The sequence below is a fragment of the Diadema antillarum genome, unplaced genomic scaffold (assembly GCF_040938485.1).
Source record: "Diadema antillarum isolate AM-2024a unplaced genomic scaffold, OU_Dant_1.0 seq00000376_RagTag, whole genome shotgun sequence".
Taxonomy (NCBI): Eukaryota; Metazoa; Echinodermata; class Echinoidea; order Diadematoida; family Diadematidae; genus Diadema; species Diadema antillarum.
The window spans coordinates 238,275-252,485 of NW_027271375.1; the positions used below are offsets into that span (position 1 = coordinate 238,275).

Genomic DNA, 14,211 nt, shown 5'->3' on the forward strand with positions numbered 1-14,211 from the left:
ATGTTTATTCATTGTGCCAACAGTATTTATAATCCCCTTTAAAGAGAGATAAAATTTCAGAAAAAGGATATTTTTAAAGTTATTTCCATTAATTTTCAGCCCTTTCATGTATATGAAATATTATCTTGATAATCTTCATTACAAAATTTTACCAAACGATTTACTTATTAGCTTTCATGTTCTTTTGACTCGTTCTGATCTGAAGTGGGGCCTGAAAATCCGAAGATGTCAAATAAAACAATAGCCTATTTTTACGATGCCGATGTCGGAAATTTTCACTATGGTAAGTCCCTGTTTTTGTTATGATTAGAGTTGGCTGATTTAAAGGGGTAGCAAACCAGAATATTGATATCGCGAAGTTTGATCCTGGTCGGAGACGTGACCCCCCTTCTCGCTCTGGTACACACAGGTTTAGACCACGGCTCGCGAAGTTGCAGCACCTCCACATCCGCGGGATTCGTGGGGGCAGGAAACAAAGGATGGCCGGCTGGCACGGCAAAAGGAGCTAGGAGGCTATTGTATTTGGGGGTCAAAATTTGTCCCGTACAGAAGAGCGCAGAGCGTGAGAGTAGGAATGTGTCACGTCATGTGGATATGATCCCAATCTTGGCAGAATATCCTCTCAGCTCTGTTATGTTATCTATCATGCTTGAATTATCAAATCGGATGGGGATGGGGGGGGGATGCTCAGGCCTCAGGGTGGGGTGTACAAAGAGGGGCAATCGGGATGGCCACTTAAAAATTATTGGGGGGGGGGGGGATAAATTACCAGAGCCCTACTTTTTCATATGTCATATAGTCATGTCTATTCCCCATTATGTACCACCATGTAGATTTTCTCTATGTCAGTCCGGGAAACCCGCTCACGAGGCCTGCTCCCCCATACAAGCACTCTTCAGCCTCACGAGGCCCCCGGAGAGCCTCATGACGCTCCCGGGGAGAGAGACTCAAGAAGCTCCCTGTTCACTTTTTATTCATCTCACATCTGACATATAAATTGTCGCAACTTTGCATGGTGATTTTTTGTTACACACACATGTCCACTATCCATGATGAAAAGAAGAAAAAATTCTGTCTGTTTTTTTTTACAACAATCGAGTTTTAATCAACCGATGCACAACGACCCATCGAAACACGGGCGCCAGCGGGTTCGCTCAATGCAAAGCTGCCGCACCTAGCGGCCTGGTCCAACTATACATTTTCGGTGCGTTTTTCTGCGGCTCTCACCTCTCCGCGCACGAATCAGCCTCGTGAAGCTGAAGTCTGACATCTTTTTACAAAAATTCGTAACAAGAAAAATAAAATCAGTACTAACCTGATCTTGTGCATATATTCCAATTTACTATTCCATGCTGATAGAGCAGGTGGGTACTCCAGTTTGTTAGCAAACTAATCACTTTGTAGGTATGACGGGTTCACTTTCTTCGTCAATTCCCCCGTCGGCTAACCTTTTTGCGCTTTTTCTGGAATCATCCCGCGACGCGACTTTACATTACACCACGCATCCAGCACATACAGACAGCGCGGAAGCTGTGAGATTTTCAGAGCGAGCTTGCGCACGCACGGGTACCGGAGGATACTTTATCATCAGGTGCGTGCGCAAGCTCGCTCTGAAATTTGTGCGCTGTCTGTATGTGCTGGATGCGTGATGATGTGACATCATGTCGCAGGATTCCAGAAAGAGCGCCCAAAGGTTAGCGGACGGCCGAATCGACGAAGAAAGTGAACCCGTCATACCTACAAAGTGATTAGTTTGCTAACAAACTGGAGTACCCACCTACTTAGTCAGAGTGGAATAGTAATTTGGAATATATGCACATGATCAGGTCAGAACTAATTTTATTTTTCTCGTTACGAATTTTTGTAAAAAGATGTCAGACTTCAGCTTCACGAGGCTGATTCTTGCGCGGAGAGGTGAGAGCCGCAGAAAAAAGCACCGAAAATATATAGTCGGATCAGGCCGCTAAGGTGCGGCAGCCTTGCATTGAGCGAACCCGCTGGCGCCCGTGTTTCGATGGGTTGCTGTGCATCGGTTGATTAAAACTCGATTGTTGTAATAAAAAACAGACAGAATTTTTTCTTCTTTTCATCATGGATAGTGGACATGTGTGTGTAACAAAAAATCACTGTGCAAAGTTGCAACAATTTATATGTCAGATGTGAGATGAATAAAAAGTGAACAGGGAGCTTCTTGAGTCTCTCTACCCCGGAAATGTCATGAGGCTCTCCGGGGGCCTCGTGAGGCGGAGGAGTGTATGTACGGGGGAGCAGGCCTCGTGAGTGGGTTTCCCGGACTGATGTGACTCGTAATTCAAGTCGTAGACCCTATCCTGCATTCCTGGTAAACATGGTAAAGATGAAATTTATTAACTTTCATGAAAAATATTTTGAAAAAGAAAGTTGGATAGAAACCTAACACTTAGATTGTATACATAGTTGTAAGAGGCACAACACACTTGATTCATAGCCAATCACAGGGTGGAGAGTGTGTGTTCACCCCAAAAGTACAATGTAGTCAAATCCATTTCTGTAAAAGTTGAAATTTTCGTACATTTTGCACGACATGAAACTAGCACAAAAATAAACACAATTTTTTGTTTGTTAAAGGCTGGTCTACATAGACGCATCTAATACTATTTGATGTTTTCACAACTTGTACTGAAATTAAAAACATGCCAAATTAAACGTAACAAATGGAATTCGAATAATGTATTTCAAATTGGTTTGAAAATTTTCACCATTGCAACATTACATTCAACCAACCGAAGTCCCTTTTGAGTAATTTTTTTTTTTTCCTGCCCATTGATAATAAAGTGAACAAGTAACCCACAAGCTGAACTCATTAAGACTAGAGTGCCGGTACTGAAAATGGCATTAATAGAGCTGCAGCTGATTGGTATAATTTTGCTGCTTCCTACCATGGCATATTCTGAATGTTCAATAGTTACAGCTGTAGCTTGCATGATAAATATCTGAAACTGAAATCCAAAACATCTGTAGTCCCTTCAACAAGTGTATACCCTCAAGATACACAAACTTGCCATATTCACAGAACCTGAATGATGAGAAATGGGGTGGGGGATATGATTTAAATTGAATTAACATGAGAACATAATTATTGTTTCTTTGTTCTACCAGGGCCTGGACATCCCATGAAGCCCCACAGACTGTCCCTCACACACAATCTAGTCCTCAACTATGGACTCTACAAGAAAATGCAGGTAAATATAATTCTGATCATTGCACTCATTTATCTTACATGTATTTCTTTCCTCTTTTTTTTTTCTTGCTGTAGTTTGAAATCTTAATACAAATGTATTACACAATGCGCAGGGAAATAGATGCAATTATGATCAATAATAATGATTGCTTTAGTGTTGTTTGAATAATTTATCTAAATGCTACCTGTCTTTGGAAAGTATTGAATTGCATCTGTCATGATATAACAGTTCTCATCTAAAATATCAGCTGTTGCCCATAAGGGTCTTTTTTTAGCTCACCTGAGCCAAGGCTCAAGTGAGCTATTGCGATCGTTCTTCCTCTGGCGTCCGGCGTCCGGCGTCCGGCGTGCGTCATGCGTAAACTTTGTACATTTTCATCTTCTTCTTGAAAACCCCAAGACCGATTTCACCAAACTTGGCTGGTAGCATCCTTAGGGGGTTAGAAACTCAATTTGTTAAAATGGGCACCCTGCCCCACCCAGGGGGCCCCCAGGGGGGCCCAAACCCCCCAAAATTAAGGAATCTTTAAAAATCTTCTTCTCTAGAACCAGAAGTGATAGAGCTAAGTTAATGCTATGAGTTAGTACATTGATGACTGTAGTTTCAAGTTTGTTCATGGCGGAATCAGGGGTGCCCCCCTTGGGACCCAGGGGAGAGGGTGGGGAGGGGTCCTAATGGGGCCTAAATTGTACATTTTCATCTTCTTCTTGAGAACCCCATGACCGATTTTCACCAAACTTGGCAGGTAGCATCCCTAGGGGGTTAGGAATTCAATTTGTTAAAATGGGCACCATACCCCACCCAGGGGGCCCCAAGGGGGCCCCAAGGGGGCCCAAACCTCCCAAAATGAAGGAATCTTTAAAAATCTTCTTCTTCTTTAGATCCAGAAGTGACAGAGCTAAGTTAATACTATGAGTTAGTACATTGATGACTGTAGTTTCAAGTTTGTTCATGGCGGAATCAGGGGTGCCCCCCTTGGGACCCATGGGAGGGGGTGGGGAAGGGTCCTAATGGGGCCCAACTTGTACATTTTCATCTTCTTCTTGAGAACCCCATGACCGATTTTCACCAAACTTGGCAGGTAGCATCCCTAGGGGCACAGGATATCAATCTGTACAAATGGGCTCCATATCCCACCAGGAGGGCCCCAAGGGGCCCAAACCTTCCAAAATGAAGGAATCTTTAAAAATCTTCTCTAGAATCAGAAGTGATAGAGCTACAATACTATGAATTAGTACATTATTGACTGTTGTTTCAAGTTTGTTCATAGCAGATCCAGGGATGCTCCTCTTAGGGGCAGGGGGGACGAGGTGGGGAGGTCCAAATGGGGGCCTAAATTGTACATTTTCATCTTCCTGAAAACCTCATGATGGATTTTCATCAAATTTGGCAGGTACATGTATTGTCCCTAGGGGGTTAGGATCTCACTTTATCAAGATGGGCACCATGCCCCACCCAGAGGGCCCCAGAGGGCTCCCAATCCCCTCAAAATTAAGGAATCTTGAAAAATTTGGGCCCTTATTGTACATTTTCATCTTCTACTTGAGAATGCCTGGTCAAATTTTGGTAGAGCTGTTAATAATTTAGATTAGTGACTGCGTGAAAGGTGAACTTGCGATACTCAGGTGAGCGCTAGACCCGCGGGTCTCTTGTTTTATTCATATATTGGTTGTAAGAAATCATCCTTTTGCACACTATTACCAAGATTCTGGAATAATTTGCTATACTACATTGTGGATCATGCCATGCACAGTGATGAAAATTATAACATGTAATGAGAACGAGCGATAGGTTTTGTATTTTATGCTAGATAACTGGAGGCATAAACCAGGTTAATACGTCCTTGCAAGATCAGTAGTATGTTTAGATGGTGAGTTTTGCTTGTAAAAAGTATCTGAAGCTCTTCATTTTTTCAGCAAAATGTACCATCAGACATAGATTTCTATTTTCTCAGAAAAAATGTATTTTCAAAAGTTATTCCATTGTGTGATGATGAGGGCAGTAGCAGCGTCTGGTTCCATTTTGTCCTGTGGAGACTGTATCATCTAGTTGATACATTGATAAGTGATAAAAGGGTTTTGCCCTGTCCTATGTGAAACATTAGGAAATGCTACTCATGTTATTCTCCGTGGCTGTATTTTGTTGTCAGGTTTACAGGCCGTACCGAGCAACGGCCCACGACATGTGTCGCTTCCACTCCGACGACTACATTGACTTCCTGCAGCGGGTGACTCCCCAGAACATCCAGAACTTCACCAAGAGCCTCAGCCACTTCAATGTCGGGGACGACTGCCCCGTCTTCCCGGGGCTCTTCGACTTCTGCTCCATGTACACGGGGGCCTCGTTAGAAGCAGCAACAAAGCTAAACAACAATGTGAGTGCTGCCCTTTCTGCAAATCCATGGCAAGCTTTCTTCTTGAGAACCCTGTGTGCCGTATGATTCTGTCAAATGTTCCCAGAAAAAAAAAAAACATGTCGCACACAAATTCACCATATTTGTATTTGCAGCCGCTTCAGTGCCGCATGTTGATGTGATATTGTAGCAATGAACTGTCCTTCATCTTCCATAATCATAGAAGGCAGCTGTAGCCAGAGGTTTATCCCCACTCATTTGAATCTATTCCGTATAGGAATTACATCCCTCAAGCATTTGATTGGGGAACAGGTATGTTTCCTTTCATCCATTACAATCAGCTGCAGCTTTCCACAAAGAGAAAGAATCTCGATGAAGATGTGAATGTGCTCATAAGAGTGCCACTACCCTCTCTTGGATTAGTATCTCTGCCAAGAAGGTGATGTTCTTGTCGGCGTTGGTTTGTTTGTCTATTTGCAAAATAACTCAAAAAGTTTTAAAGGGGATTTGGATGACACTTACTGGAAATGTTGATAATGACACAAGGAACAGATGATTGAATTTTTATAGTGATCAGGGAATTAAAAAAAAAAATGAAGGATTTTTTAATCTGTAGGCAAATAGGGTCAATGAACTTGGGGAGTTGAAGCTGCGCATATTTGAGGTTTGCATATGCGCACTAAGGTGCGTGCTCTGCTCAAGGCGCCGCGCAGCAGCAGGAAGCTGATGAGATAAACACAAAAAAAGGTTTCTTTTAAATTGGGTGATTTTCAGCATGCGTACTCGGTACTCGTGTATGGGTGGAAATGAGCTGCTTGGCGGTGGTCTGGTGCGCTCTCAGAGTGCTTTTCTGGCTTAGGTGATGACAAGGAAACCTCGAAAAAGCAAAAATCCACACCAAAACTGAAAAAAACGACAGAGGAAGATTACAAGATCAAAACTCATATGAGGTACAGAAACACTGGATAATTGGATCTTTTCATCAGAGCATCTATTGTCATTCTCTCTCCTCCTTCACAATGAAGATTGGAGATGCCTTGTCGCTTCTCGCAAAGGAAGATTGAAAAGAAGATTGTCATCAATGTAACTCGTATCTGCTACATCCTACCTCTCTCTCTCTCCCCAGCTCTGTGACATTGCAGTAAATTGGGCTGGGGGTCTCCATCACGCCAAGAAGTTCGAGGCGTCAGGGTTCTGCTACGTCAACGACATCGTCATTGCAATATTGGAAATTCTGAAGTGAGTACCCCCTTCATCTCAAGCGTGAATTTAGCTGTTCAGTTACCTATTCTTACATTTCTAGGTAGTGGAGCATGTCGTCTGAATCACTTTGTAACAAGCTAATTACTAGACTTCACCTTTGAATGAGTGGATTGATTAATGCTACTCATGATGATCCACAGTTAGAAGAGTAGGTCTTCATTTGTGCGGGCTTGAAATGTAGCTTTAATCATACATATTGATCTTGTATCAAAAAAGGAACTATGTAAGAAGCTAGAAGCCTCATGTAAATGCAGTGCTTATTTTTCTTTTATTGATATTTCAAATATCTTTGATGCAACTTTATGTATTAGCTTACCATGTGCTTGCTTTCAAACCCACTTGGTGTGATAATACACTATGCACAGAAAGTAATGAGAGAGAACACAAAAAAAATTATTAGTGTTTCATTGTTCTCTGCCTATAGCTGAGTTTGCTGACATAAGGATGTCTCATGGTAAATCTCACGTACAGAGAAAACGGATGCTTATGATAGCGGGAGGCTGGTGCATGCGTCATAAGGGGAAACTGTGCCCTCGTTTGCAACGGGGCTTTATGCTGGTGTACTCTAATGCCACTATCCCTTTCATGTCCCTCCCTCCCTGCGTCTGATCTCTGGGGCGTTTCCTGTGGCACAGATACCATCCGAGAGTGCTGTACATTGACATCGACATCCACCACGGGGACGGCGTGCAGGAAGCCTTCTACCTCACAGACAGGGTCATGACGGTATCATTCCACAAATACGGCAACCACTTCTTCCCCGGCACAGGTCAGTTGGAGTGCCACATTAGCCTCACTTCAAGGCTGTCATGCAGCCTGTGGCAGAACTTGATTTGTTATTGTTGCTGTGTCAGGAGAAGACTGAGAAGAAAAAAAGAAGGAGAAGAAGGAAAAGAAGAAGTATATGGAGGAGAAAAAGAAGGAGAGGTAGAAGTAGAAGGAGAAAAAAAAATGAAGAAGAAGAAGAGGAAGAAGAAAATTGTACTAGTAGTATACTTTACAAATGAATGTTACTCTACTTTTGATGCTGAATTAATATTGGTGACAGTGATGTAGAGAGAAATGATGAAGATGATGATGATGATGATGATGGTGATGATGATGATGATGACGGTGATGACGATGATGATGACGATGATGAAAATGATGACAATGATGATGATGGCAATGATGAAGGTGATGATGATGATGATGACAATGATGAAGATGATGATGATGATGATGATGATGATGATGATGATGATGATGATGATGAAGGTGATGATGATGATGGTGATGATGGCAATGATGAAGATGATGGTGATGATGGCAATGATGAAGATGATGATGATGATGATGATGACAATGATGAAGATGATGATGATGATGATGATGATGATGATGATTATGATGACATCAATTCTGACAACAATGATGGCAAAGGTACAAGTTTCATTACACTCATAATTAATATCCACTGTCGTTCTGAATATCACCAATCGCAGAGATGCTAGTGAGGAAATCAGGAATTCGTAGCCGAAGATTCAAATTAAGTGAATGAGAGTCATTTTCATGCATGCTGCATGTTTGTTTGCATCCTGCAGGTGACATGTACGAGATAGGACTTGAGAACGGCCGCTACTACTCCATCAACGTCCCACTCAAGGATGGGGTAGACGATGTGATGTACTCGGGCCTGTTCAAGCCGGTCATACAGAGCGTCATGGAGTTCTACAGACCAACGTGTATAGTATTACAGGTCAGTCATCCGATGGAATGTTATGTCATGGAGGTTACGAAGATCAAGTGGATTAGATAATTGGACATACAAACATGCCCCTCCCACACACACCTCTTCAGATTCCCCCCCCCCTTTTTTTTGGAAGAAATGCCACAAAAAGGCATCACTCCTTGTGTGGAAGTTTTCTAACTTTAGTCTTTTTGCAACCTTTACATTATAGCCCATACATTGCTAATTTCTACAATTTTCTGTGCATGTGTTTGTTTGTTTACTTTTCAAATGTTCCTCCAGTGCGGGGCAGACTCGCTCGGCTGCGACAGGCTGGGCTGCTTCAGTCTCAGCATCAAAGGTCATGGGGAGTGCGTGGAGTATGTCAAGAGGTTCAACGTCCCCCTACTGGTCATGGGCGGGGGCGGCTACACAGTGAGGAATGTGGCGAGGTGTTGGTGAGTTTTTCCAACGTCCAGATGCTTGCAAATTGTTTAGCGATATTAAAGAAAAAAAAAATGGATTAAAAGAAATCATGTATACAAGTGCTAAAACACTTAATCGGTGCTTATTTACTCTGATGAAGAGTAATTTGAAAATCAGTTGCAATAAAAACAATTTGACACAGGAATTCATTAATTAGAATAAATTGTGTGTATGCTTATTCCTGTTTATTTGTGTGTGTGTCTGTCTGTCTGTCACTCTCTATATATACACATACACACATGATAATGATAGATATAAAGATTATTGCATAAGGACACTGGTTACAGCTGTATTACTAGACCCGTTAATAAAAAGTGGTGACTACTGTACTATCAAAATTTTGAAGCCAGCAATGACATTCAACAGCATGACGTTTAGCATAATAATGCATGGTATGGAACTCTCTTGAAATTCAAATGAACTGATGTGTTCCATTTATAGTGATGTATTTCTTGTTGTTGGGTTTTGATGACATCTGTAAAGACTTGAAATCTTGTATCCTATCATGTTGATAATTTTTGCCGCTGAATGATACGACTGTGCACTTCTACTCTTCGAAACCCTGGTGAAGGGTTGGTAATAATACAAGACATTTATGCAATGTCTTTCAGTTGTCTATGGTTGTTTGCTTTACACTTTACCATTAACCCTATTCTAACTGGGCTATTTGAGACCAAGTTTTTTATACTGAGGGGGGTCAATTTGATCCCCCCTTCAGATCTCGGCCACCGTTCGCGTGATCGCCACAAAATTTTGCCTGAAGATAGAGCCAGATGTCAACTACACGATTACATGGTCATACAATAGAAAAATATTGGTTTTCTATTTTTAGTAAATTAGTTATGCAAATTCACGCATGAAATCATATTTTCACCTATAACTCCATTAAAAAGACTGAAGGATTGCTAAATTCTTGTGTCAGAGTTCCTCAAGACACATCAAACAAATTTCTTGGAAAAAAATGGCACAATCAAAATCAATTTCTTTTGTTTTTTATTGTTTTGTTAATTTCTTATGTATTTTTATGTTTTTTCGACTTTTGTTTTTATTGTTTTTTTTGCCAAAATTTGTTGCAGGCACTTTTTCAAGCTTATCTACATTAGAATTGATTAATTTCAATGGTTTAAAGTTGAAATAATCTAATTTATATCAATTTGATAAAAACACACAATTTGCATTGGATTTGCACGCGATATCATGAATTTGAGCTGTTTTTGGGTTGACATGCATATGCAAAACATTACATAACTTTAGAACGGTGTACCCGGACGTCGCAAATTTGGTCTCAAAATATGTGGGAGATTTCAATGAAAAAACTCATGAAATGACGCGGCAAAATCTTTGCACGTTGCGGAATCGTGGAGCGAAATGTCGAGGGGGGGGTCAATTTGACCCCCCCCCCCCAGTTGGAATAGGGTTAAATGTGTGTTTTCATACAGTTTCAAGATAAGTTCAGGCTTAGATCATGGCTTTTGTTACCCTGTAAACCCTAACTCTGTCTCACCTTCCATTCTCCTTCTACCTTGTCCAGGACATATGAAACTTCATTACTACTAGATGAAGAAGTTAGCAATGAACTTCCATACAACGGTGAGTCTTATGCATGGGAGGGGGCACCAGAGGGGGAAAAAAAATTAGGTCTTTATTGATGACCAGTTTGTCTAAAGAGTGTGCTGATGTGACCATTTTTATACATAGCATCTTCAAATTACCTGTACACTGCCTCAAATGAACCTGATCTTTAGAAATCCTGGAAAAGTGGTATCAATCCCTCAATATTTATTTTCATTTGTTTATGTTCAGCTTGATATCCTTGTTTCCTGACCTGTTTCATAGTGATTTGTATTGTACTTGATAAAAATGTATTTATTATATTGATAAAAGCTTATGTGTATGGTTAACATGTACAGCGAGTACTTGACTAACAATATCATCAAACAACACCAAAGCTAGTATCTGTGACTTTGGGAATATATTACTGATGATTTTTGTGGCTTATAATTCTTGTTTCTGGATTGATAAGAATGCATGTCTTCTCCACAGAAATATGTTGCCTACTGATTTCGCTGCCGAATTTTAAATTCTCTTTGATGCCCAGATTACTTTGAGTACTTTGCCCCAGACTTTACGTTACATCCTGACACGACAACGAGGATTGAGAACCTAAACACGAAAGCAGTAAGTCTGATCACCTCACCTCTTTCATCTAGAAATAATTGCATTCTGTGTACAACCTGTTGTCATTGTCTCAGCACACAAGAGTTTTGGGGGGTTTGGATGCATGGCTAGCCATCTCTTGCAAAGTGCCCAAACTCTTGCTGCAAGGATGCAGTAGCATGTTTATAGTGGCTTTTATCAGTAATCATAATAGTAATTTCATATCGAATGTGTAGCCAATGAATATCAGTGCACAATTCTCGGACTATGAGATTGCAAAATTGTCTCAACCCAGTTCTGTAATGACAGTTGACAAACTCTTACAATGTATCTCCCTACCCATCTGCGCCCGCAGTACATCGACCAGGTGAGGCAAGCCGTGCAGGACAACCTGAAGTGCATCGCCCACGCGCCCAGCGTCCAGATGCAGGACGTACCGCCAGACATCCTCAGCATGGAGAACACAGAGGAGCCGGACCCAGACGTCAGGAACAGCACCAAGGAGCAGGATGAGAGGTGCGTTAATGTGCCCCGCCTACTCCTTCTCTCTCTCACTGGGAGGGCATCCCTCTCTCTTTGATACCAGTTTATTCAAGTGAAAAATAATAGCTAAAATGGTGAAGATGATGATGGTGATGGTGATGGTGATGATGGTGATGATGATGATGATGGTGATGATGGTGATGATGATGATGATGATGATAGTAATATTACTGAAAGCAGCAACAATTATCAATACTATTATTAGGAGCGCTATTGTTGTAGATGTAGCCTTCATTATCATAGTTACTATCTTTGTTATAGTTATCATTAGTAGTAGTAGTAATATTACCAGAAGTATGATTATTTGTAGTATCATCATTATCATCATCATCAGTAGTAATGTTATTATCATTGAGATGTTATTGCTGTCTAATTGTTGTCACTACCATTATTTTGTTTTGAAAAGAAAAGATATATACATGTACATGAGCAAATGCCATTGATAACAGTGAATGAATCAACTGAATATGCTGTTAGCCTGCATGGAAAAGGAAAAGCAAGATATTATTGATTTACTATGGCCAAAAAGCTCCCCTACTACCCCATCCCCCCTCAAATTAAGCCAAGAGGTTTTTTTTTTGTGTAAGGGTGTAACGGTTGTCCTACATTTCCTTTCTAGGATCGAGCCAGCAAATGAGTTCTACGACGGGGAGAAGGACCAGGACAAAGAGGATGGTGTGCTGGACGTATAACGACCGCTGTGAGCCGCATCTCTCTGGACACTCTCTCTCTCGGTCACTTCTTTAGGACGGATGCAGAAGCATCTGACTCAAACATTGACTGTCGTATAAGGCCTGGCAACTGTCTCTCGTTTGCCAGGGATGCGGCGCAAACTCACTGCAAAAGTTTTTTGCGCGCCCATCTGCGAGACGTGCGCTGCTCCCCAAGGGTAACAACATCGCGTGGTGAGCATGTGAGATCTAGTGTATTTAATGGATGGCCACATTGTGTTCATTTTGTTTTGTTTTGTTTTGTTTAGATTTGTGTTTTGGTTTTTTTTGGTTTAAATTTGTGTTTTGTCTTAATGCTGCAGTTCACAAAAGTAGTTCAGAATGATTTGCTTTGTCAAGACATCAACTTCTGGACAGACTAATACCAGACCCCTTCCTCCACAAAGGTTGCAGACAACGGATAATGTATTAACTTGTTTAAACTCTGCTGTAAGCTTGGCTGATGTTGAAACAGTAGCATGCCATTATGTATATGAATCTAATGTTTGTATGTATCAGTAATGTTTCCATGACAACCTGAGAGCATGCCAGAGGCTTGCCCAACATACCACCAGCGCCGTCTTCGAAAATATTTTGCAGCCGATGTAGAACTACAATTTTACGCAACATATGAACAATTGGTTGACGACTAGGATTGTTCAAACGAAAGTTGTGTTAAATGTCATGGACCTCTCTATGGCATGACATGCAGATAATCCCCTCATACTTTCATGTGAAATGCAACATTCATTATTTTTTTCAAAGGATACAGAAACTGCCCATTTGTTAGCATTCCAAAGGCCAGGTTGTGCATATACTTAAATGCCTGGATGTTCTTCTTTTTGAGTGCTTAGCAATGGCTGTTTCATCCTACCGTATGTACTCAATGCAGTTTAAACCTGTTGAGGATGAACTGATATTGCTGTTAGCAGGCTTTTCCCATAGACACCTGCCCGAGTATATGTGGGAACTAGTCCTCAATGCATTAATACTGGCAATTTCAGTTTGTATGCATTTGTTGTTGCTATGTCAGGCAAGGCCAGGTGGAACTTGCTTCAGGTTGTTAAGAACAACATTTGTCACGAGGAAAGTAAGCACAACATGTTTAATAGTAAGCCAGTCTATAAGGGAACAGTCCCAAATGTGATGAATAAGTACAGCGCCTAGCAGAACCTGCTATAATACCTGCTTGACTCAATCCGCTATACATGCATAGTCATTTAAAAGAGATTGGAGTCTTTAAATGATATGGCAATTATCATGATGAACATCACAACAAATTTTGATCATTGATGCTAAAAAAACAATAATTCGAATTTCCTTGCGAATAGATGGTCCAGTGATGGGGGAAAAAAGAAAAGGAAAAGGTCTCGTAACGTATGAAGAAAGACAGTTCGCATATTCAAGACTGGTCTCAAGTTTAGTCAGACTGATATATCTATTGAGAAGGAATGTTAGAACACACAACAAATCATATTCGGATTGTGACAATATACGCAGATTCAGTATTTACATTCACATTGCAGTAATGGCATGCTGCCAGAAATGTGTGATTGGAAGTAAAATCAAGAATAAACCCACAAAGCCTGTTTCTAGAGTGGTATTTTGGTGTGCTTGGTGGGCTGATGAATGCATGTATTCGTGGATGCAAGTTTTTGTCTTTGTTAAGTGATCTCACCTTCATTTGAAAGCATGTTCAGACGAAAAGAATTTGAGCTTGAAGTACGTATTTGGACACCCTCATTCAAATATACCGTATGTGTGTATACC

At 41.0% G+C, this 14,211-nt stretch overlaps 1 protein-coding gene across 1 annotated transcript; it reads left to right on the forward strand.

The window, feature by feature from the left end:
• Nucleotides 1-202: 202 nt before the first annotated feature.
• On the forward strand, nt 203-13,616 carry LOC139731485 (histone deacetylase 3-like). The gene is made up of 11 exons (XM_071642368.1): nt 203-283; nt 3,139-3,221; nt 5,371-5,595; nt 6,701-6,813; nt 7,473-7,606; nt 8,421-8,575; nt 8,849-9,003; nt 10,563-10,621; nt 11,130-11,209; nt 11,544-11,704; nt 12,351-13,616. Exons 1-11 carry the CDS (start codon nt 226-228, stop codon nt 12,421-12,423), a joined length of 1,296 nt encoding a protein of 431 aa, XP_071498469.1. The 5' UTR covers nt 203-225; the 3' UTR covers nt 12,424-13,616.
• Nucleotides 13,617-14,211: the final 595 nt, after the last annotated feature.

Coding starts and splice junctions, on each gene's coding strand:
- LOC139731485 (XM_071642368.1), top strand. CDS start 226: ATGTCAAATAAAACAATAGCCTATTTTTACGATGCCGATGTCGGAAAT. Junction 284..3,138: donor TGTCGGAAATTTTCACTATG/GTAAGTCCCTGT, acceptor TTGTTCTACCAG/GGCCTGGACATCCCATGAAG. Junction 10,622..11,129: donor CAATGAACTTCCATACAACG/GTGAGTCTTATG, acceptor TTTGATGCCCAG/ATTACTTTGAGTACTTTGCC.